We start from the raw sequence: 22,147 nt of genomic DNA, 5'->3' as shown, positions 1-22,147 counted from the left end.
CTGAGGAAGGCAGGCCTCATGATCAAGGCGAGTAAGTGCTAGATTGGGCAGGGTTCTGTGGTGTACTTGAGGCACCAGGTAGGGAGCGGGCAGGTGGTGCCCCTACAACCCAAGATTGACACCATCTTGGCATGGGAACCCTCCAAGACCCAGACACAGGTGAGAGCATTTTTAGGACTCAGAGGGTACTACAGGAGTTTTGTCAAGGGGTATGGAAACATTGTTGCATCCTTGACTGAGCTGACTTCCAGGAAGCAGCCCAAGAAAGTGAACTGGACTGACACCTGTCAGAAGGCTTTTGATGCCCTGAAGACTACCATGTGCACAGCACCCGTGTTTCAGGTGCCCAACTTCTCAAAGAAATTCATTGTCCAAACAGAAGCTTCAGAGCATGGTGTGGGTGCTGTTCTATCACAGATTAATGAGGAGGGCCTATACCAACCTGTAGCCTTCATGAGTAGGAGGTTACTTCCACAGGAACAGAGGTGGAGTGCAATTGAGCGTGAGGCATTTGCTGTGGTCTGGACTCTGAAGAAGTTGAACCATACCTGTTTGGGACTCACTTCCGGGTTCAGACAGACCACAGGCCCCTCAGATGGCTGATGCAGGTGAGGGGTGAGAATCGGAAGTTGCTGAGGTGGTCAATTTCCCTACAGGGGATGGGCTTCACAGTGGAATACTGCCCTGGTACAGAATGTGCCAATGCTGATGGTCTGTCCAGATTTTTCCGCCTCAGTGAAGAGAACTTCCAAAGGGAGGGGTAATTCTCCCCACCTTTCAGATGTAGGAGACACATGTTAGACCTGGTACCATTTTTCACTGATTGTCTCCTCTGTTTTTGATATGCTTTGCCGGTTTAGATGCTTTGAGCACTGTGCCACTGCTATTCAATGCCACAGTGCATGTGCTCCCTATTGTGAATTCATGTATTGATTAGTGACTCAATGATTGGATTATTTGATTTACCTGTGAGACCTTAGTATAGTGCACTATGTATACTCAAGGCCTGTAAATCAAATGCTGCTGGTCGGCTTGCAGCACTTATTGTGTCACCCACAGACGCAGCCTGTAATGTGTAACGCAGGTCTGCCATTGCAGAGCCTGTGTGTAGTCTCGGCCTGCCATGTCAACTTGGCAAGTGCACACACTTGCCAGTCCCTAAACCTTCTCGTTTCTACATATCAGACACCCCATAGGTAGGCCCTAGGGCAGGGTGCATTGTATATAAAAGGTAGGTCATGCCCTGATGTGTGTGGAATGACCTGAGAATGAATTACAGCCTATTTTCTTTTTCACTATTGCCAGACCACCTGTCCGCTTAGGCCAGAATAGGCAGTTTGATTATAACATCTTATAATCCTAACTTTCGCAGGGAAAGTTAGGATTGCCTCCCACTCCGGCCCCGGTCCACAGCAGCTGCCTGCTGTTTGTGTGGAGGGCGGACCGGTAGAGCGAGACACGCCCCCTGCCAGAAACCTACAAAGGGCACTTAGCCCAGGGACGCGCAACTGAAATGCTGTAAATCGTGCTACTGCCGGCTGTGCCCCGCGTTTGGTGTGTTGTTTTAAAAATTACCTGCTCACCTTGGAAATGCTGCTTGCCTCCCGCTCTGGCCCCGGTCCACCGCAGCTGCCTGCTGTTTGTGTGGAGGACGGACTGGTAGAGCGAGACACGCCAAAGGCAAGCCCGTCTGCGCCCATCCGCGCACATCCGGGCCCAGGGGTCTTGGACCCTGGCCAATTCATTATCTATTCCTCCGAAGTGTTAAAATCATTGAGGCCCTCAGCGGAATCATGCCCTCCATTAGCGTCCATAACTCTTGGTCGCATCAATACTAATGGTATCGCCACCCCCCACATGAACTGTAACACTTCCACGCCCCTTGTTCACGCCCCGCTGAAGTCATTACTAGCGCCGAACTCACACAAACTACCCTTCGCTTTAACTATCTCAAAATGGTTTCCCTGGTAAAACATCATCTAGACGTTTTCCTGTTGCTTATGTTGGACAAGCCAGATGTCCTCCTCTTCACTAAGACATGGCTTACCCATGGCTCTTGGCCTGATGTTTTAGCCGCTCTCCCGGCTGACTACTACATATTGTCGACAAATTGAGCACCTGGAAAGGAAGAAAGCAGGTGGAGGAGTGGCTGCCATCATTAACAAAACCCTCAAATTCACAACCTTGGCCGCCCTTGCACTCCCAGAAACTGAGAATTTTCGTTATACAACTCAATATGGAGTCAGGCTCCCTTGCTCTAGTCCTTATCTATCGCCCTCCTAAATCAGAGCCTACTTTTCCTATGACCTTAAGCGAACAAATGGCCACACTGGTGATCAACCACGATAAGGTGCTCCTGGTAGGGGTCTTTAACTACTGTTCCAACGACGCATCCGGAGCCCCACAGTCTGCTGAGTTATCTGAACTTTTATCTAACCTCAATTTAGTCCAACAAGTGCTCACCCCCACCCATGAAGGGGGACATATTTTGGACCACATATGGACCCATAACATTTCATTCCCTACCCCAGACATCTTGCCTTGCATCTGGTCAGATCATCATTTGATACAATTCACTATCCCCTTCACCATCCGTAAAAAACCCACCCTGTTAGTGGGCGGGGAATCCAGAAAATGGCACTCCTTAAATAAACCTGACTATATTAAAACTCTGGAGAACTCAGCACCCTCCTTTTGCTGCGATGTTAACTCCATGGAGGGAAAAATTGCAGATTGGCTCATATCTGCAAGAAACACTCACGCTCCTATTGTCAAATTCTATCGTGCCCGCCACTTTGAGGCTCACAAATGGTTCACCCAAGACCTTTAGCAACAAAAACTTGAGCTGCGCCACACCGAAAGGAAATGGAGATCTAGTTACTCCACCAAAGACAGGGAACATTTTGTCACCTCCTGTAGAGAGTACAAAACTGCTATCTCAACTACTAAAGCAGCTTATTTTTCGTCTGAATTACTCAATGCCCACAATAAAACTAAAGAGATCTCTAAAATTGTTAACGACCTATGCAATGACACAAGAACCACGCTGACACAGACCCCCACCCAAGAGCTCTGTAATTCTTTAAATCACTTTTTCCTCGATAAAATTTCTGCTATTAAAGCTACTCTCCCCAACACTTCGAACTGGGAACCTTCGGAAGACATCGCAATAAACCAAAGCACTCTAGACACTCTTCAACCCGTTTGTACTAAAACCTTAGCGTGTTAAATCAGGCTCCCCCGATGACTGCTGTCCCCCGCATGTCTCCAAAGAGATATTCACCACCCTGCCCCAGAGTGTGCTTCCTTTTTTAAATGTGTCTCTGTCCCAAGGTAGGGTCCCTAGCGCCTTTAAGCATGCCACGGACGTCCCCCTTCTAAAAAAGCCTCGGGCGGATCCTGGCAATCTTATCAACTACCGCCCCATCTCCCTCTCACCCTTCCTGGCTAAAAACCTGGCTAAAATCCTGGAAGCACATGTTGCCAACTGTGTATCCAACTTCATCGAACGTTCAGATTACCTAGAACCAAACCAATCCGGCTTCCGCCCTGCCCACTCTACGGAGGCAGTAATGGACACTCCTAGGGCTAATGCAGACAGGGGCGAACATCAAGCGTGTTGCTCCTGGATTTGTCTGCCGCGTTCGACACGGTTGACCATACCATCCTCCTAAACCATGTGGAGCAGGCCGGCCTGCAAGGATCTGCCTTGGAATGGGTCAAATCTTCCCTTACCGACCGCACCCAGGCAGTCAGGCTTGGAGCATTCACTGCCCCCAAACTCCCTTCTACATGCGGAGTCCCACAGAGCTCCTCTCTGTCCCCGCTGCTCTTCAAACTCTACCTCAGACCTTTGATTCACTCACTCAGAAACAGAAATATTACACTATTCAACTACGCCGACGACCTCCAGATCATATTTTCCCTTAGCTCCCCCAATGCCGTGAGCGAGTTCCATTCCACCCTGCTTCACATCCAGCGCTGGATGGATATGAACCATCTGAAACTCAACCCAGGCAAGACAGAGCTGGTCTTGCCTTGGCCGCCTGAACTTGAGCTTCCCCCGGCCCCCTCTTTTTCCATGAAAAGTCTGGGGGTGACCATCAACGCCGACCTCTCGCTTCTCGTTCAGGTGGGCGCTGTGCTTTTTTCCAGTGTTAATCAGCGACGGAAAATAAGGAAAATCGCTCATCTGCTTACCCACTCTGCTCTGATTCAGGTGGTAATAGCACTAATATTCTCACAGCTCGACTTTTCCAACACCATCTATCTTGGTCTACCTGCCGGTCTGCTAAAAAGGCTTCAAACGATCCAAAATCAAGCAGCCAGACTGATATACAAACAACCTAGGCGGTTGTCCGCCAGACCTTACCTAGCACAACTCCATTGGCTCCCGATAGTCCATAGAGTGTCCTTCAAGACTGACTGCTTGGCCTTCAAGGCTATGCATGGCAACAGCCCCAAATTTATCAGCTGCAGGCTCACTAAATATACCCCGAGGCGCAGCCTCCGCTCAGACCACCACCTCCTGCTCACCACCTCGTCCTTCAGACGGAAACGTCTGGGTGGCTGCAGTTTCTCCCATCTGGCCCCAAGGCTCTGGAACTCCCTACTTTTGGCACTCAGAAGCTGTGAGGATCTCGTCAGCTTCAGAAAATCCTTGAAGACATGGCTATTCATGCAAGTGGTTGGTTAGTGTCTCGGCCGTAACAGTCTCCAGTTTCCAGCGCCATAAAACCCAGGGGTGTACGTACACTTAATAAATACCTTCTAACATAACATAACATATCATATCATAACATAACATGCAAGAAATACAAATGTAGTATACCTGAACTCAGAATGATAAAATAAATCTTTTAGTGAAGTTGGTTTTAACATTCTGTGTTTGAAAATACCACTTTTAGAAAGTAGGTATTTTCTTACCCATCTAGCCTGCCTCTGCTAGTTTGTGTATTGCATGTCTGGTTTGTGATTGACTGGGGCTGGGGAAGCTCCAGGAGACAGGGTTGAGTCAGCACAGGGCTGAATAAACCTAACTGCATGTAGAATGGTGGGAGGAGTAGCACCTGGGCCTGAATAGGGCTGTACCTGCCTTCCACAATGCTGGTTCCACCTCCCGTGGTGTGTCTGAGGACCCTGGCCCACATCGAAAAAGGAAGAAGGTGTGCACTGGCAGAACGCACCTAGAACTGGTTTGAACTAGGTACAGGACCCTCTGCCTTCAGATGACAAAGGCTTCACTGGTATAAATATTGGGTCCCAGACGCCAGGACTTTGGATTACTTCTGGGAAAATAAGACAAACCTTTGCCAAGGAGAAGAACCAAGGAAGCTGCAGGAGTTTGGACTGCCCCTCTGCCAGTGTGCTGTTTGCTGGGCTGTCCTGCAGTTGTTTCTTTATTGCCAAGGAAAGGGAAAGGAACTTTTAAAGGAACTTTCATCATCTTGCAGAATATTTCTCCAAGGGTTTGAATTTGAGCTTGCCTCCTATTTAAAGTCTCAGGGATACAAAAGACTTCAACCCTTCTGTTTGCCTGCATCTGGAACTTGCTGATGTAGCTGCTACAGAAGGATTTTGCAAAACCGATGCCGGTGAACGACGCCGTACTCTACATCAAAGCCGTGAGCGCTGCTCCGACTTGCAACGTAGACCTGCCGCCGGCCACCGTTCCACATCGCCGCAAGCGAGCGACATAATAACCTGCCATAAGTTGTGAGCGCTGCTCTGACTTGTGACATAGGCCCAACTCCTGCAGCTGTGCCGGATCAGCTCCGAAGCAGATATCATCGCACAGCCGATCATCAACATTATTGGTCAGAATCCATCGACATTTTGACATCATACAGAACTGTGGTTTCGGCGCCATCGTGACGTCACCTCCTCTCCAGTAAGGAACAGACACATCCCCTGCTTTGACAAAGCATCGAGGACCCGATGTATTGCCACTCCCGAAGCAAGGAACCAACGCCACACAGCGGCGCATCTCGCTGAAACCTTGAGCTGTCTTCGTTTTCGCTCTTGTAAATGTATTGGCATTTATATAGCGCACTACTTACCCGTAGGGTCCCAAGGCGCTTCGACCGCTGCAAAACCCTTCCTGGCTTCCCTGAGAGATGGTCCCTTAATGGGTATCTCCAGGGTGAGACCAGGCATCCCCGGCGGTCTGGTGGGGCCGTTAGTGAAGATGAGGCAAGCTAATGCCCAGAGTTGCCGAGTGTGATCGCTGATCAGAGTGGGCACTGAGGCGAGAGAATTATCGAGTCCGCTGACCCTGGTCCAGAAACCTGCCGCGCCGGGAATCGAACCCTGGTCCCGGGCCGTCCTCTGCTCTCGGGTCTGCCGCCTCTAACCAGTGAGCCACACTACTTCACTTCCAAGGTACTGTTCTTTGCGGGTCTGTTTTGACTTGGGGCCAGACCCCGCGTACCTTGCGGTTGGTGCCGTACTTTGGGATTGCTTTGACCTCGATGTCGTGATAACTCCAGTTGGGGTTATCTGTTGCTAAAGACTTCTTTTAAGTGAATAACCTATTTTTGAGCTATTTATACCAACTTGAAGTATTATTTAGGATTACAGTATTGTGGATTATTATCGTTTTGGTCTTGTGTTAAGGCTATATAAAGAATACTTATTTTTATAAAACCTGTGTGGTGTCTGCTCGTACCAAGCTACCAAGGGGGTGAGCAGGGGTTATCCAGGAGTGTAATCCCCTTTCCCTGACTAGAAGCATGGGTCCCTATTTGGTCAAAGGTACCTACCTCTGCCAACTAGAGACCCCCAGTTCTAACAGTGAACCTACAAGTCCTATATATCCCCACATCCAGAAAGGTCAAGCAACTGTAACAGTATATGGCTTTCAAACATCTGTCATAATTAGAAGAAGTTACAGGTGAAAACGTTGGCACTAATGGCTGTTTTTTTCACCTCATTTCCAATTTTTTCTATATTCAACTGTTCATTTCTTTAAACAAAACCTTGAAGGATCAACACAAATACCCCTTGCTGAATTTTGAATTTTGTCTACTTTTCCATTATTGCTTTCATACCCATTTTTACCATTAACTGGAAAATGGTTGAATGCACAAAAAATAGCAAAAATATCCTATGTCCCAGTAAAATGCCCAAACTGTGTAAAAAAATGTTGGTTTTCTGACAAAAGTCTGTCAGTCCATGAAACCTGGGAAAATTGTCTTTTCAGCCCCACAAACCCTTTGTTTATACCATTTGCAGGGAAAAAACAGACACTTTCATTTGCAGCACTTTTTCCCATTTGTCCCCCCAAAAAGTAAATTGTGCTATATTTTGGCTAATTTCTGGGTACCTTCCAGTGGAATCCACAAACTTTAGGCACCTTTAGAATTCCTGTGATATTGAAAGAAAAGGACGCAAATTTGGCGTGGATACATTATGGGGTCAAAACGTTACACAGGACTAAGAGCAAACTACCCCAAATAGCCAAAAAAATGCTTAGTAACGGGGGGAAAGGCCTAGCAGGGAAGGGGTTAAATGCTATGATAAAAGTTCCTGAGGTCTCTGATTTTTAGCTCTATTCTTCGTTAGCCTTTTGTCACAAAATTAGACAAATGGTAAATATTGTGAAATTTGATTGTGTTTTGATTGTTAGTTTTTAGAATTGGACATTTTTCAGACCTTTATATTCCATACAGTCTCTGCAGGTACTTGCTAGCTCCCACTACTCTTTCATATTCAAGGCGAAGGATACAATACTATCTTGGGATGAATCATTCAAACTCTGGGTAGAAGCATCAACTTGTGCTAAGTTTCAGTCAGAAGTGGTAGGTCAAGCTTGTCCGACAGTCTTAGGTCTGCATTATGAAAGTTATATTTTCAATTTCTACACGCTTTCATGTGAAATAAAATATAATAAGATGTCATTATTATCTGGTGAAATCAATAAATAATGTTCATGTGAAGAAATGCTTTAATTATTGAAAGAGTTTTGAATAGTAACATCTTGAGTCAACATATTTACCTAACATTGAAATCAAGAACATACATCATGTGAGGTTGTTTAATTGTCCTTGTGAAAAAAGTACCTATAACAAACCAAAGTGCTTGGTAACCGTTGTACTCCTGTATATGTGCATGTCAATAATTTGACAGATTTCGTCTAATTGCAAATTTAAAATTATGATAGCCAAGAGCCCATATCCGATTAAACATCAATACCCATAAGTGTTCCATATTAATGAATCTTGTCCTTTTAATTGTAGAAAGTCATGAGGTTGCAATACAGAGAAGCTGCACCAAGAGGCAAATGGAACAAATTAACCAGACCTCAGCAAATGAGTTCCTAATCACAGGTTTTGTTGATTTTCCGCATCTGCTGTTTCCAATCTTTTTTGCCCTGCTGTTAATTTATATGGCAACACTGGTGGGGAACCTTCTTATAATGGCAATTGTTTATTCCAACAAAAAACTGCATACACCAATGTATTTTTTTCTCTCAAACTTAGCCTTTATTGACATCACTTACACAACAACAACTTCCCCAAAAATGCTGGCACACTTCTTTCTGCCCAGACAACTGATTTCTTTCACTGGATGCCTGTCGCAGATGTATTTTTTCATGTCCTTGGCCTCTGTGGAATTCTTCATTCTTGCAGTGATGGCCTATGATCGTTATGTGGCCATTTGCAATCCCTTACGGTACATAAATATCTTGAATAATGTAATATGTATCAGACTTGCTGCAGGAGCCTGGATAGTTGGATTCATAGACCCAATACCATATATTACACTAGTGTCTCGACTCTCCTTCTGTGGGTCTCACACAATCAACCACTTCTTCTGTGATTTAATAGCTGTGATGGCAATTTCTTGCAGCAGCACTGCTCCAATTGAGAGATTGACATACTTCACAGCTGTTGTTATCGGACTGGTGCCTTTCTTTTTCACAGTGACATCATACATCAACATCATCTCAACAATCCTGAAAATCAGGTCCACGGAAGGCAGGCGCAAAGCCTTTTCAACATGTGCTTCTCACCTCACTGTTGTTATTTTATTCTATGGTATCATCATTTCTACATACATGCGACCAACATCAACATTTAGAATGAATGAGAACAAACTGATGTCACTGTTATATGTGGCGGCAACTCCTCTGTGTAACCCCATTATATACAGCCTGAAAAACAAACAGTTTAAAAACTCCCTGAGACAGACTAGGAATAGACAACATATTTAATTAGAAACAAAGAACCAGCATATGTCTTTATATGGTCTTAAAACATATAGCATACAAGTAATTGTTACTTAGTAATGCAGCATGTAGCGTCCTGTAGTATTCCTTCATGTCTACTCAGAAAAACAGTTGTGCCTTCACAGTTCCCATGTTAAATGGATTATAGGCTTAATTTGAGAGGAACACTTTCCTCTCTTTTTTGTATTTTGCCATTATGTGTTGTGTTTTATTATATTATAACATGTGTTCAAGCTGGACGGTGTTCATTTTCAAACTTCACCTGCTACATCTTTAAAATATTCAGAGGGAAATTACCATCTTTTCCTAGTATTACCCCAGGTTTCTGTCCACTATACCCCTGCTAACCAGTGGTAAAATGCCTGTGCTCCCCATTTTTTAATATGTTGAAACAGGCTTACCCATGTTTGGCATACTTAACTTACCTATAAATCACTAGTATATAGCACAAGGTTTACCCAGGGCATGACATTTAAATGTCAATAATGGACTGCAGCCACCAATTACAGTGACTGTATAAATATGGTGGTTGGTTTACCATGTGTAGCCTGGCTGTGCAGTTTTAAAACTGCAAATTCAACCTGTCAAAATATCCCCTTTTGATGGTCCTTGCCCTCCTTTTTAAATATTAATTAGTCAGCCATCAGTAGGCTTTAAAGTAGGACATATAAAATTGTAATGGTAAACATATATTCACAGTGGAAAGGCATTAAAGGCTGCTTTTGCTGTAGAAGGGTTGGTCGCTCCATAGAAAAGCATTGGGATGCATTATCAAATGTAATATTGTTATCTTCAGCTAGGAAACTGCTACAAAGTCCATGGTTTGACTTTTGAAGTAGTTATGGCAATCACAATTCATTAGAAAAGTTGGATTAGTAATAATGTTTTGTAAAAGTTACTATTGGGAAGTTACAATTTCCCTCCCTAAAGCTTCTAAAGGCCCATTTTCATAACTCCTTTGATGAGATGTGATCCTATTCACAGAGCTTAGACAAAGGCTGCATGGGGAGGTGTTCTGTTCACCTGGAAGAATCTCCATTTGGGCTGTGACTAAGTACTTAATTAGCTTTAACGAGACCTACACAGTCACAGTCTGGTGTACCTAAAACCTAGGATTTCTCCCTCCCATGTCCCTCTATTCAGCCAGGCACAATCCCAGTTGGAGAGGAAATGCACCAAAAAATGGTTTTGAGTGATTACAAAGTATGTATTGCTCATTTTCCTGGCCACACCTCTAGGCTGGGCACAGGAGCTCAAAACAGGGAAAGACAGGTTCTACCATCCTGTTTTTGGTGCAGAAGGTGCACTGTGGGATTGTTTGCAGTAGGTCACAGTGGGGACAGCAGTTTATTACTTATAGTGGTTGTGCCACCTCACCATGTAATAAACTCACATCCATCTTTGTTCCAGTCAAGTTCATGTGTAAAATCTTAGGTCAATTCTGTGTAGATGTGGCTTTGAGAAGTTGTGCATTAATGAAGGAGCAGGTGAAAACATTAAGAAGCACAAACTCAGGTGAATAAGAAAGAAAAATAAAACAAAAGAACTCTGACACCAATTGTCAAAAATAGATCTCATTTTATGACTTTTGCCACACAAGTTGATTTGCTTCAAAGGCCCGGTGGAATCCATTCAGAACCCATTGCCAGTTGTCTAATGGTCTTTGGTTAAGTAAAACCAGTGGTTCCCTTTAAGTGAAGCTAGTGTCCATCTTGGGCAACCAAACTGCACTCCGACAGACTCAAGTGCAACTTTTGAGCATCAGGACTCGGTCTGCCGGGCTGCACTTCGATGGTCATTGGCTGTCAAGCAATTGTGGCTACCATCTTGTCAGGGAAAACTACTTTAGCTTTTGTGTGCCTGTAGTACTAAAAGGATGTCAGGCATCTGACACATGGTGTCACTTCTTCTATCAGGAGCTTCAGGATAACATTTTCCTAAGCAGGTCACCACAGGCACAGTCCTTTCTTTGCTAGCCCAGGAGTAGCAGTTGCAGTCCAGTTAAGGCAGTGCTCCCTCCAGTGCGGAAACGATTTGAGGCCTGGGTGCCAGGGGTGCTGCATTTATGACCTTGGGAATAAAGTGACTACTAGCCGATGGCTAGTTAGACCCTTACTGCCAGATGACAACTCCTTGCTTAGTGTGGCAGCCAGCTATCCAAGAATTCTTCTCACTCCCATGAGTTCAGATCCCCTCTTTCAGTATATGGAACTAATAGGACCACCCTACAGGAGTCGTTACCTAAGGGCTATAAACTATTTTGGCAACTGTGTCTCTCTTTCTGCCCCGGGCACCAACCTGTCTACCAGGAAACAAAAAAGCAGCTCCTCCTATTTGTGTTCACAATTTGCCCTCTAAAGGCAGCTTCCCATTTGAAGCCTGCCTTTTGGGCTCACACAAAGTTTGGCCTTCCTGCCTGATAGAGGTAACACCTCTTTACATGGCAGTCCCACTTATGTTCCCTCCTGAGAGACATTCACACCTCCCTCCAGGAGGGCAGAAGGCTGTGTTGTGGCCAGCAACAGTAAACGTCACTGGAAAATGTGGGGCAACAGAGTGCTACATTTCTGAATTTAATGTGAGCTAGTTCACCAAAAGGTGAACTAGACACAGAATGCACCACTAAGTGTCCTAGGGCTTCAATATAAAATATTCCTTATTCAAATGTTACCAATATACAACAACTTGTAGAAAAAGTGATGATAATTCTGGTATACAAAGTTTATTCAAAACATGTTGATTTTAAGCTTTCAATGCACATACAAAAGTTGATCCACTCTTGTAGATTAAAGTTGCTGAGGTATCAGAAATTGAAAATTAAAGGCCATATGTAGCTAATCCCTATTTACCAATTCTAAAATACTGAGTTTTACAGATTCGGTATTTCAGAATCGGTAAATAGTATGAAGCAAAAAATTTGGTAAATATTACCGATTCGGTAATATTCGGTATTACCGAATCGGTATTTACCAATTCGGTCATTCTCATTCATTCCTATGGGCCTGGAGGCCCATAGGAATGAATGGGACGCCATTCACTATCACCGTAGGGGGAACACATTCAAGGGTGGCAGGGTGTCACATTGAAACCCTGTTGCACTCCTGAATCGTGCTTGTGTGCACATGTGGCACACGTGCATGCCCTAAGAGCATGTATGTCTGCCACATCGCACTTTTCAAAAAGCACAAATATGCTTTTTGAATGATTTTCGATATTTACCACCAAATGCACTCACTTGAGTGCTCCCTACATTGAGGATTCGGTAATTTACCGATTCGGTATCTTAAGGATTCTGTAAATTACCGAATCCTTAAAATACGGAATCGGTAAATTACTGAATCCTTAACTTTTGCCACCTACATTGTTAAAAGCCAAATACTGGTCGGTAACGGCAAATTTACCGATTTTTGGACGTTACCGACCGGTATTTGGCACTCTTACATGTGGCCCTAAATTTTTTGCTGATGTAACCCAATGCATTTTGAGAAAATAAACAATACTTTCAATGGCTGACCACAGGTTCAGCACATCAATCGCTGTTGTGTCAGATTAATTGTCCTGTGCATTTACTCCCGGCACTCGCCGTCATTGAGCGCCACTGGCATCCAGAATAAATGACATACTTTAGAAGGAAAGGTGCACCAGAAGTGTAATCAGGATTGCAAGTTTTAGTCCATTATTCTCCTTTATTTATGATAGAAATAAAATCAGCCATCAGCCAACAAGCTTTGTTTCTTTGGCACAAGAAACTTCTTCAGGGATGAAACAATCACATCAGACACAATATAAGTCGACACACAAAAACATAAATCAGATATGACAAATTGACATATATATATATATATATATATATATATATATCTACACTCATTATACACTACACAGAATACATATGTTATAGAACATTGAGATGACGCATACTAGGATTATGTTATAAACAATTACACAAAATGTAGACAAGTTGCTAGAAAAACCACATTACAAATATATACAATAATATACAGAAACAGGTTGTTAGATAACGACATGTACAAAATAACACACATGTTTATATATATATACATATATAAAACCTACTGGCGGTCGCCAGTAGGTAGTTATAGTTAGGACCTAGTTTCCATAGGAAACCAGCAACATTCTATGTGGAATAACTTTGTCGCCGGTCAGAGAATCTTTGCGAAATTCTCCAAGAAGCTGGCCTGCTCTGCTCCGCTCCTATCCTGAAAGTTTCGGGGTGATTCGTCAAGCAGGGGCCGAGAAAAAAGGGGGGGTCCCAAAACGTGTTTTCTCCATGCAATTTTCCATAGGGACCCGAACTGCTGAACGGAATTATACCAAATTTATCAAAAAGGTAGAGTTTTGTTCGCAAATTATTCTTTTTGTTAAATAGTGTAAAGCAGTTTAGTAGTTCCTGAGAAAATCAAAAGTAAAATCATAGATATACCTATGGACATAGTACCACTCCGACGGTACGCGTACCATGACGAGCACGAGCTGCATGCTAATTGGCTGTAAACTGTCTGTCAACACTCCAAACCAGGAAGTGTTGGCAGCCATCTTGTGCCTCTGTAGAACCGATGCACAAGAAATCACTAAAACTAAGGCACAAAACGTAAAAAGGGGGCAGGGTAGAAAAACCTTGACCCCCTAGGCCTGCTTAGGGGGTCCCACAAGGGTTCACAGGGTGCGCATACGGTACGCGTACCCTGCCGATAAAAAAAAGAATTTGCACCACTCTGCAAACGCGTGCCCTGGCGCATACTGGAGGAACCTCCACTATGCGCCAAAGGGCTGCGTTGCAGAAAGGTATAATTTTCGCTACGAGCTTGCTGTCTCCCTCGGAAGTTCCGAAGTATACTCTGTTGCTGGGCACCATGCAACATTGTTGCTTTACGGTGAGGATTCGTGGCTATATTTTTGTGGTAAGGATGTCTCCATTTCTGGCTTAATTACTAACTTTGAACGATTTCCCTTTGGGCAGACTATACACCATGCAAACCCATTTTGGTCTTATTTTATGATGAGCGTTTAGGTGTTCCTCGTTACTCCGACAAATCCCATGAGGAGTAATTAAGACAATGGGACTCCTGCAATAACGCTTTTATTGTACTTTGTGTGGAGATGCTACGTGCAAATTTAGCGTGCGTGATTTACCGCACGTCATTGTTATGTACATTTGGGAAAGTATTATTATGTTCAAAGTATAACGCTTCAAATAATGTTTTAAATGCCCCGATTAGACACACATTAAAAGAGGTCTTTCAAATGATTATACAACTATTTCAATAGCATAACATATGTTGGCAGGTTTAATGTTGTTGACAACGTGCAGCGCTAGCAGTGCAAGTGTTGTGACATGGATCACTTTGATCACGGATTTCACAAAATGTGTGCACAGTACCATAATAGGTTAAGCGCGCTCGGTTGTATTATATGTGTTAAAACATTCCTGCTTGCTAAAGTTTTCGTATTTTTAAAGCAGTACCTTTTCTATGATCATGATGTGAGGGCTTTTTAAACAGTTGGTAATTATGTTAATTTACTGATTGAGAAAGGCTGAGTGGAGCCGAAACGCGTCTCAGTGAACTTTTACCAGGTCTAGAGACATCACGCTTCAATAAAACAGCCAATGTGTGAATCTTCGTGTGCGTGCCCCTTTTTCGTGTGTGAATTTGGGATTGGAGAGGATATATAAATATATATCTATATATATATATACAAATTCAACACATCCTAAGCGCAGCATCTATATTGTTTGGCAGTAATTGAAATTAGGTGAAAAAAGAAAAAATACACAGATAAAATATATATATACACATTTATACAAGTTTCATGTAGCCTACGTGCAAACTGATCAGACACAGTAAGTGGCCTTATATCTCATGGGTTTATAAAAAGGGTGAAAGAGAAAGAAAGAGACAGGTGATATAAGTATCCTCTAAAGTCCTACAAGGTTAACTCATAACCGGAGATTCTTACCTTGCTAAGTCAGGTAGAGTGTTCACAAAAGATCCTTGAGGGTTGTGGTAATGCTAGTGTTGCCCGGGAACTCACCTCACAATAAGGGTTATTTAGTTTAAGTGCCAGCATGTAATCTGTGTGAGTAACACCCCTATTAGTCATGGCCAAAATAAAGACACCTATCCACTTGAATTTTATTGCATAGATCAAAAATGTGTGGAAAACATGAATTGAGTATATTAGAGGATCATATAAGAAAACGGGGTGGCACATTAAAACTGAGATGAAAGATCGCCTCTGTCCATGAGCATAACAGGACTGCAGTCTGCATCGTAGTACAACCTAAGATCAAACTGGAAACTAAAGTGCCCATGGGAAACGTCACACCGAACTACGCAGTAACCCACACTATGTAATGCAATGGATCGTGCCTCCCAATCCTTACAAAAATGCTTTGTAATACTGAACTGAATATGAGCCATGAGCATAAAGGCCACTGTGCCGAAACCAAGCAGCTGAGTGATGTACAAATAGATGCCTAGTTCTCACTTGAACTACATTACCCAGCATGCATCTCAATAGAGCTGAGTAATTGTACGCATTCCAAAGTGAAGGAAGCTTGATAGTTATTCTTTAGACCACAAGCTTGAAAAACAGGATTGATGGCTTTGAAAACTATATATTACGAAGAATGCCATAACCATGTAGCCCTTCAAGTGGGCATGAAAACAGATACCTGGGAAATCGATTAGTTGCGTGTAACTAGGTGCGCTCAGGTCCATGTGAATTAGAAAGCCGCTCAAAGCAATGCAGTCCAGTTCGTGGATAAGTGGGCAACAATCCAGTCCAACAACCAAAAAAACACAAACTGAGTCCTAGGTTGTACCTAATATATACAAAACTACCTCATGAATAAGTATGTGTGCAACGTATTACCTGGAAAAGGAGCCTCATGTGTAACCTCGTTCATCAACTTGTCACCGTAGAGTGCAAGAACACTGTGTAAATGCAATAAAGATTGATAAAAGAAGGAGGTGCGTGCTGTGGTGTGCATGATGATAGAAGTAGAAGAAAAAGATGGACACTCCCATAATGCTCTTCATTATTTTGTTAAACGACTAAACCAAAGCATTAGTTTGTGAGTGGTATGCCGTGGAGAAGTGGGATGTCACAGCACCTTTCTCCTACTTCTCTCTCGTGTAAGACAATATGAAATGGTTTCCTTGTCTGGGATTACCATTCTCTAAAAGTTAGCCCTAGAAAAAATACCCAGGAGTGCTTTTGGTATCACCAGTCCTTCATACTTCTCAGAGGTGCTGCCTTAAGGTATTCTGTGGTATGACCCACCGTAACCTAGATACATTTCTTGGCTGACTGTGATGGAGGTAAAATGGGCCAACTATGTCTAGGAACACGCCCTCACATGGAACAAAACAACTGTGCCTTTGTTCTCCCTCTTGACCTTTAACATACCTGGCAAGTGGGACAGATTCTATAGAGCTAACTCCTTGCCTCTTTATTATCCTAGTCAGCAGAACAGAGGGCTGAAACTATCCTGTGTTTTTCGAAATCCCAGTTGTCCTGCCAAGGCTCATTCATATGCTAGTAAAAACACAACATTCCTGTGCACTTATGGAGCCACTATCCTCTTGGTAGAACCTGCCTCAGGATCCACTATCTCACTGTGCAGTAGGCAGTCATCTCATAAAACATTGGGGCAGACTTATCATCATTTGGTGCAACTCAGTAAGAGGGCTTGCTGCACTGTGCTGTGCTGTGTCAAATGGAGAGAGCAGGAATGCACCACATTTACTACAATATGGCGAATTTCTGTTCTCTCTCTGCACTGGCCCATTTGTGGCTGTCAAGCACCAAAGCAGGCGCCCTTGCGTCATGGTGAAAGGGTCATGCCATTAAAAGTAGGAATTATTTTTGTGCAGGAAGGGACACCTTTCTTCACAAAAACAATCCTCATGTGCATTTTTCTCTTTCTCTCTTCAAGTGCAGTAGAATACAGCACACATAGAAAAAGGAAATATATATGAAAAACATATATATTCATACTCACTATGCCTCTGTTGTGAAGGCGTACCATCTTGACACATTCCCTGGTTTACTAAACTTATAAAAGTGAATGTACCAAAAATGATTGCATGATGAGTGGGACTACCACACTCGACCTAAGCAATGCCTTCCCAGGACAGAATAACGCAAGGCAGGAACTTGCTCTGCTTTGAGTTACTCCAGATTTACTGTGCCACGCAGAGCAATATCAGGTCATGCTGAATGGCCTATTAAATCGGATTTAAGGGCTTGTTTTCCCTTGTGTGCAACAAGGACAACACAAGGCCTTAATACATCTGACTCATGGTGATTTCCAACTACTCTCTTACTGACTAGTTTTGAGGATTTCTTCAATTGACCTAAGAAACTCTTCCAGTACCTTGCTCTGTTTTAGGAGCCTCATCCTCCCCTCTCTCCGGATCAGAGGTGATGACCCCCATGGCTTGCTGCTTCCTGAAGTCTGCACTTTCCTGCAAACTACCTTGAAAAGCAATGATCTCTGCAATGTAGAATTGTTCCACTCTCCTCCAGAGACTGAGGTGCTACCTGTGATCTGATCAACACAGCTGACAAGGTCCAAACATAAAGACTTTTGGTCCTGCCATCAAACCAAGGGCAAACAACTCATTGCCCAAGAGACAACCACAGACTTACTTGCCCCCTATCCCAACATGGACCATGGCCGCCATGCCATTGAGTTCAGTCTCAACTGGGCAAGCTCATTTCATATTGAGCTTTCAAGAATTAGTCATTTGTTTTTTTTAACAATCTAGTAGATTGTTTTTTCCCCCTGCTGTTTATGATGATACTGTGATAGTGATGTCACTGACCATGTCATGAGTGATGTAATATGTGACGTCATCAGCAGTGCATTGCAGGCGCGCAAGTTATAGTGAGTCCAACTAACTATAACGTGGAATTTCATTGGTTTTATGCCAGTAAAATTTCCCGCTAACTATAACTGGTGTGAAACCTATGGTTTTTTCAGTGAATATATATATATATGGTTCAGTGTAAACAGAAAACTTGCACTCACGGGGGTCAAATCCAGCCGGATTTTATTGCACACAAATTAAAGATAAAGACGCGTTTCAGCGGTACGCCTTCATCAGTTACAAGCGGCCGCCATTAAGCTGCATACATATACATATAGCGCCTCACTGGTTCTCGCGGGAATTGTCTCACCAAGACGCCATTTTTACATCAGGCAGTTTCACTGGCGTAAGTTAGTAAACACAAATTCGATCAAATTCTGTATGCCATATAAACATGTAGTGGGGTAAATCATATGTAACAGACATAGTTAGAAGCAAATCGGCAAAAGCAATTCATTGTGTGGCATGGATAAATCAGATTTTATTTATTTATTTATTTATTTTATTTTGAAAGTTTTATATAGCGCGGACAAGATCTTTGCAGATATCAGAGCGCTTTACATAGAGGGGTCCATGAGGGAGCAAAGTCAGACATACAAATCAATAAATCAAACAGTACAAATAGGTGGCTGCAAAGCCAGTCATGTGAATAATAAGACAACTCATACAAATAAGCAGAGGGGTCAAACATGTAGTACAGATTGGTGCAGAGTATTAAGAGAGTTCGAGATAATAGTTCAAGTGTATTTAGCCATGAGGATAGATTTTACTTCTTTTTTAAAGAGTGTAGTGGAGGAGATGAGCCTGGTTTCGGGAGGGAGTGAGTTCCAGATCCTAGGCGCCATTCCCGAGAAGGAGCGCTTATGTGTTTTTTCCTTCCGGAATCTTCGAGGTTTCAGCAGAAGATTGTTTGTGCCTCTAGTGTTTCTCGCTCCGCCCGAGATTGTCAGTTTCTGAGCGAGGTAGCAGGGTGAGTTTAGGTGTACCGCCTTGTGTGTCATGCAGGCGATTTTCAGATGTATTCTGGCTTCAAAAGGCAGCCAGTTCAGGGATTTCAAGTCAGGGGTAATATGGGAGTGCTTTTTTGACCCAGTGATGAGTCTCGCTGCAGCGTTTAGAGAAGCTCTCAGTGGTGCGGTTGTAGTTAGGGGGAGTCCGCAGAGGGCGGTGCTGCTGTATTCAATTTGAGGGATGACTAGAGCTTGCACTGCAGTTTGGAAGTCTTTGGCTGGGAGGAAGGCTTTAAGTTTCCTCAGGCTAGTGATCTGGAAGTTCGCTCCCTTTGTTGCCTTGCTGATATGTTGCTGCATGTTGAGATTGGTGTCGAGTGTTATGCCTAAAGATTTTGCTGAGTCCACGATGGTGGGTTGTACATTGAGTGCAGTTAGGTGTTTAAGCCAAATTTGCGTAGTGGAGATCTTCGCTGGTGGTGAGATCAGAAGGAACTCTGTTTTCAGGGCATTGAGTTTGAGATGATTGTCGGCAAGCCAGGATTGGGTGTCTCTGATCGTTGAGTTCAGGAGCAAGATGTCTTTGGGGATTGTAATTTGAGATAAAGTTGAGTGTCATCGGCGTACATGTGAAAGTGTACATTGGATGCTTGTAGCAGGGTGGTGAGAGGTTCCATGACTAGGTTGAACAAAGTTGGGGATAGAGAGGATCCTTGGGGGACGCCTAGCGTTACAGGTATTTGCGAGGACATCAGGTAGTTGATCTTGAATTTCTGCGTCCTGTTGTTAAGAAAGGAAGTGAACCACTTGAGAACAGTTCCAGATAAACCCATTCTTGTCTTTAGTAGATCTAGTAAATTCTCATGTTTAACGATGTCGAATGCTGAAGAGAGATCCAGAAGGATGAGGAGGCAGGTGTCGTTTTGGTCCAGCATTTAAAGTGCGTCGTCAATTATGTGAGTCATAGCAGTTTCTGTACTGTATCCTGCTCGGAAGCCTGACTGGTGAGGGTTGAGGAGATCAAATTGTTCAATGTGTTTAGTCAATTGTAGTTGTGCGCATTTTTCCAGCAGTTTGGCGAGAGTGGGAATATTGGTGATGGGCCAGTAATTGTTGAGATCAGAGGGGTCGGCTTTAGGTTTCTTTAGTAGAGGTGTGACTTGACCAACTTTGAGGGAGTCAGGTATGCTTCCTTGTTGGAGAGAGCTGTTGATAAATAGTCCAGAGAGGGAGAAGCAAAGGGGTAAAGTCTTTTACTGCGGTAGCAGGAAGGGGGTCTGTGAGGTGATTGGATGGTTTCAGGGTGCTGAGCAGTTTGCCAATTTCTTCTTCCGAGTATGTGCCAAAAGTTGACCATGTAGCATTGTTTTTTGGTTCAATGGGTGCTAGGCACAGGGGTTTGGAGTAGAGGCTTGCGTCAATGAGGAGATCACTCTTTATGTTGTCAGTTTTTTGGATGAAGAAAGCAGCGAAGTCCTCACAGGACGGAGCCTCACGCACCGTGTTGCGTGGTTGGGGTTGATACTTGGATTGTGATCTGATTAGCTCAAACAGTTTTCTCGGGCGGTTTTTCGCTTGGTCGAGCTGGAGGCTGAAGAAGTCTGATTTTGAGCGTTTTATTTTCCTGATCTTCTAGGTGCATTGCAGAGGGAGCTGATCTCCAGGTGCGCTCTGCCATTCGCACGTCTCGTCTATCCTCATTGAGACTCCTGTCGTACCATGGATTGGAGCTTTTTGTAGAGACTCTTTTTAGCTGCTTAGGTGCAGCCTCATTAATTATCGTGGTCATAGCGTTGAGATAGTGGTCAGTCAAGGTGTGAACGTCCGTATCGCCTGTCGGTGGAAGTAGGAGATTGCAACTGTTAGGGGGTAGGGAGTTTGGGTTGAGTTTCTTCATGTCTCTTTTCCAGACGTTAATTTGAACTTTTTCATTGATGAAGAATGTGATAATATGATGATCTGACCAGTCACAGGGTTGGATGGACTCGAGTTGGATAGATTCCTCTTTGGAGATGATCAGGTCAAGGATAGAACCTTTCTCGTGGGTCGGGCTGTTGCATATTTGGGTAAGGTTAAGGGCATCGAGGAAGTTTTTACGACTATTTACTACCGCGTCATTGCGGTCGTTCCAGTGGAGGTTGAAGTCACCAAGGTATATTTGGGTGAGCTGCCGTCCGGAATTGGTTGAGATCATATCCATGATTTGTTGGGAAAAGGTGAAGTTGTCCCTGGGTGGGTGGTAGATGCTGTGAAGAGAGCATATCGGTTTGCCCTCACTGATAATGTCAAGGCAGATGTATTCCCAGGATGTTGGGGCTGGTAGGGTGGAGGAATTGACTTTCAGAACAGAGAGGTTGTTCCTGTAGATGCATGCGATTCCACCACCAATTTTGCCTGATCTGTCGAGCCTGATAATGTGATAGTTTGGAGGAACTAGAATGTTCATTATAGGTTTCGAGGATTCAGTTAACCAGGTTTCAGTCAGGATGATTAGGTCAAGGTCCAGCGACAATAGGAGATCAGCAATGGCGGCGGAATGTTTCGAGGCCGATCTGCAGTTGAGGAGAGTGCATTTGAGACGGGGTGTGTTGAGGGTGGTCGGTGGTTCTAGAGAGAGAGGGATTTTTCTAAGGGTATTGGGGATGGAGGATCTGCTGTTTAGTGTGGGGGGTCTAAGGGGATTTGAGTGTATCGTGGGAATGGTGAGGTGTGGGGTGGATGTGTGATTTTGGGGGGCTGGGTCATAGGAGCGGAGAATGGTGAGTGTGTCGAGGTCAGAAGTAGGGTTGTGGGTGCGACGAGGGCGGTTGTTGCGATTGCGAGCTGGGATTGAGGTCCGGTTCGGGGAGAGTTGAGTGAAAGAGTTAATCGGAAGGGCGGAGGACAAGTTGGGTGGGGAGGTGTAGTTGTGTGAGGGGTTGCAGGGGCGACGGGGGGGACAAGGGCAGTTGCTGCGACTATGAGCAGTTATTGGCGCCCGATATAGGGCGTGTTGTGTGAGGGAGTCAGCCGGAGGGGTAGGGGACAATTTGGGAGGGGAGGTGGAGGTGGGTGAAGGGTGTTTGGGT

At 44.1% G+C, this 22,147-nt stretch overlaps 1 protein-coding gene across 1 annotated transcript; it reads left to right on the top strand.

Moving 5' to 3' along the window:
• Positions 1-8,281: 8,281 nt before the first annotated feature.
• On the top strand, positions 8,282-9,214 carry LOC147700741 (olfactory receptor 5V1-like). Its single transcript, XM_086929206.1, has one exon. The coding sequence runs from the start codon at positions 8,282-8,284 to the stop codon at positions 9,212-9,214; it is 933 nt and encodes a 310-aa protein (XP_086785332.1).
• Positions 9,215-22,147: the final 12,933 nt, after the last annotated feature.

Source organism: Lissotriton vulgaris, chromosome 7 (assembly GCF_964263255.1).
Source record: "Lissotriton vulgaris chromosome 7, aLisVul1.2, whole genome shotgun sequence".
Classification (NCBI taxonomy): domain Eukaryota; kingdom Metazoa; phylum Chordata; class Amphibia; order Caudata; family Salamandridae; genus Lissotriton; species Lissotriton vulgaris.
Note: the sequence above shows the minus strand (reverse complement) of the source record. Positions and strands in the feature narration are given on the sequence as shown.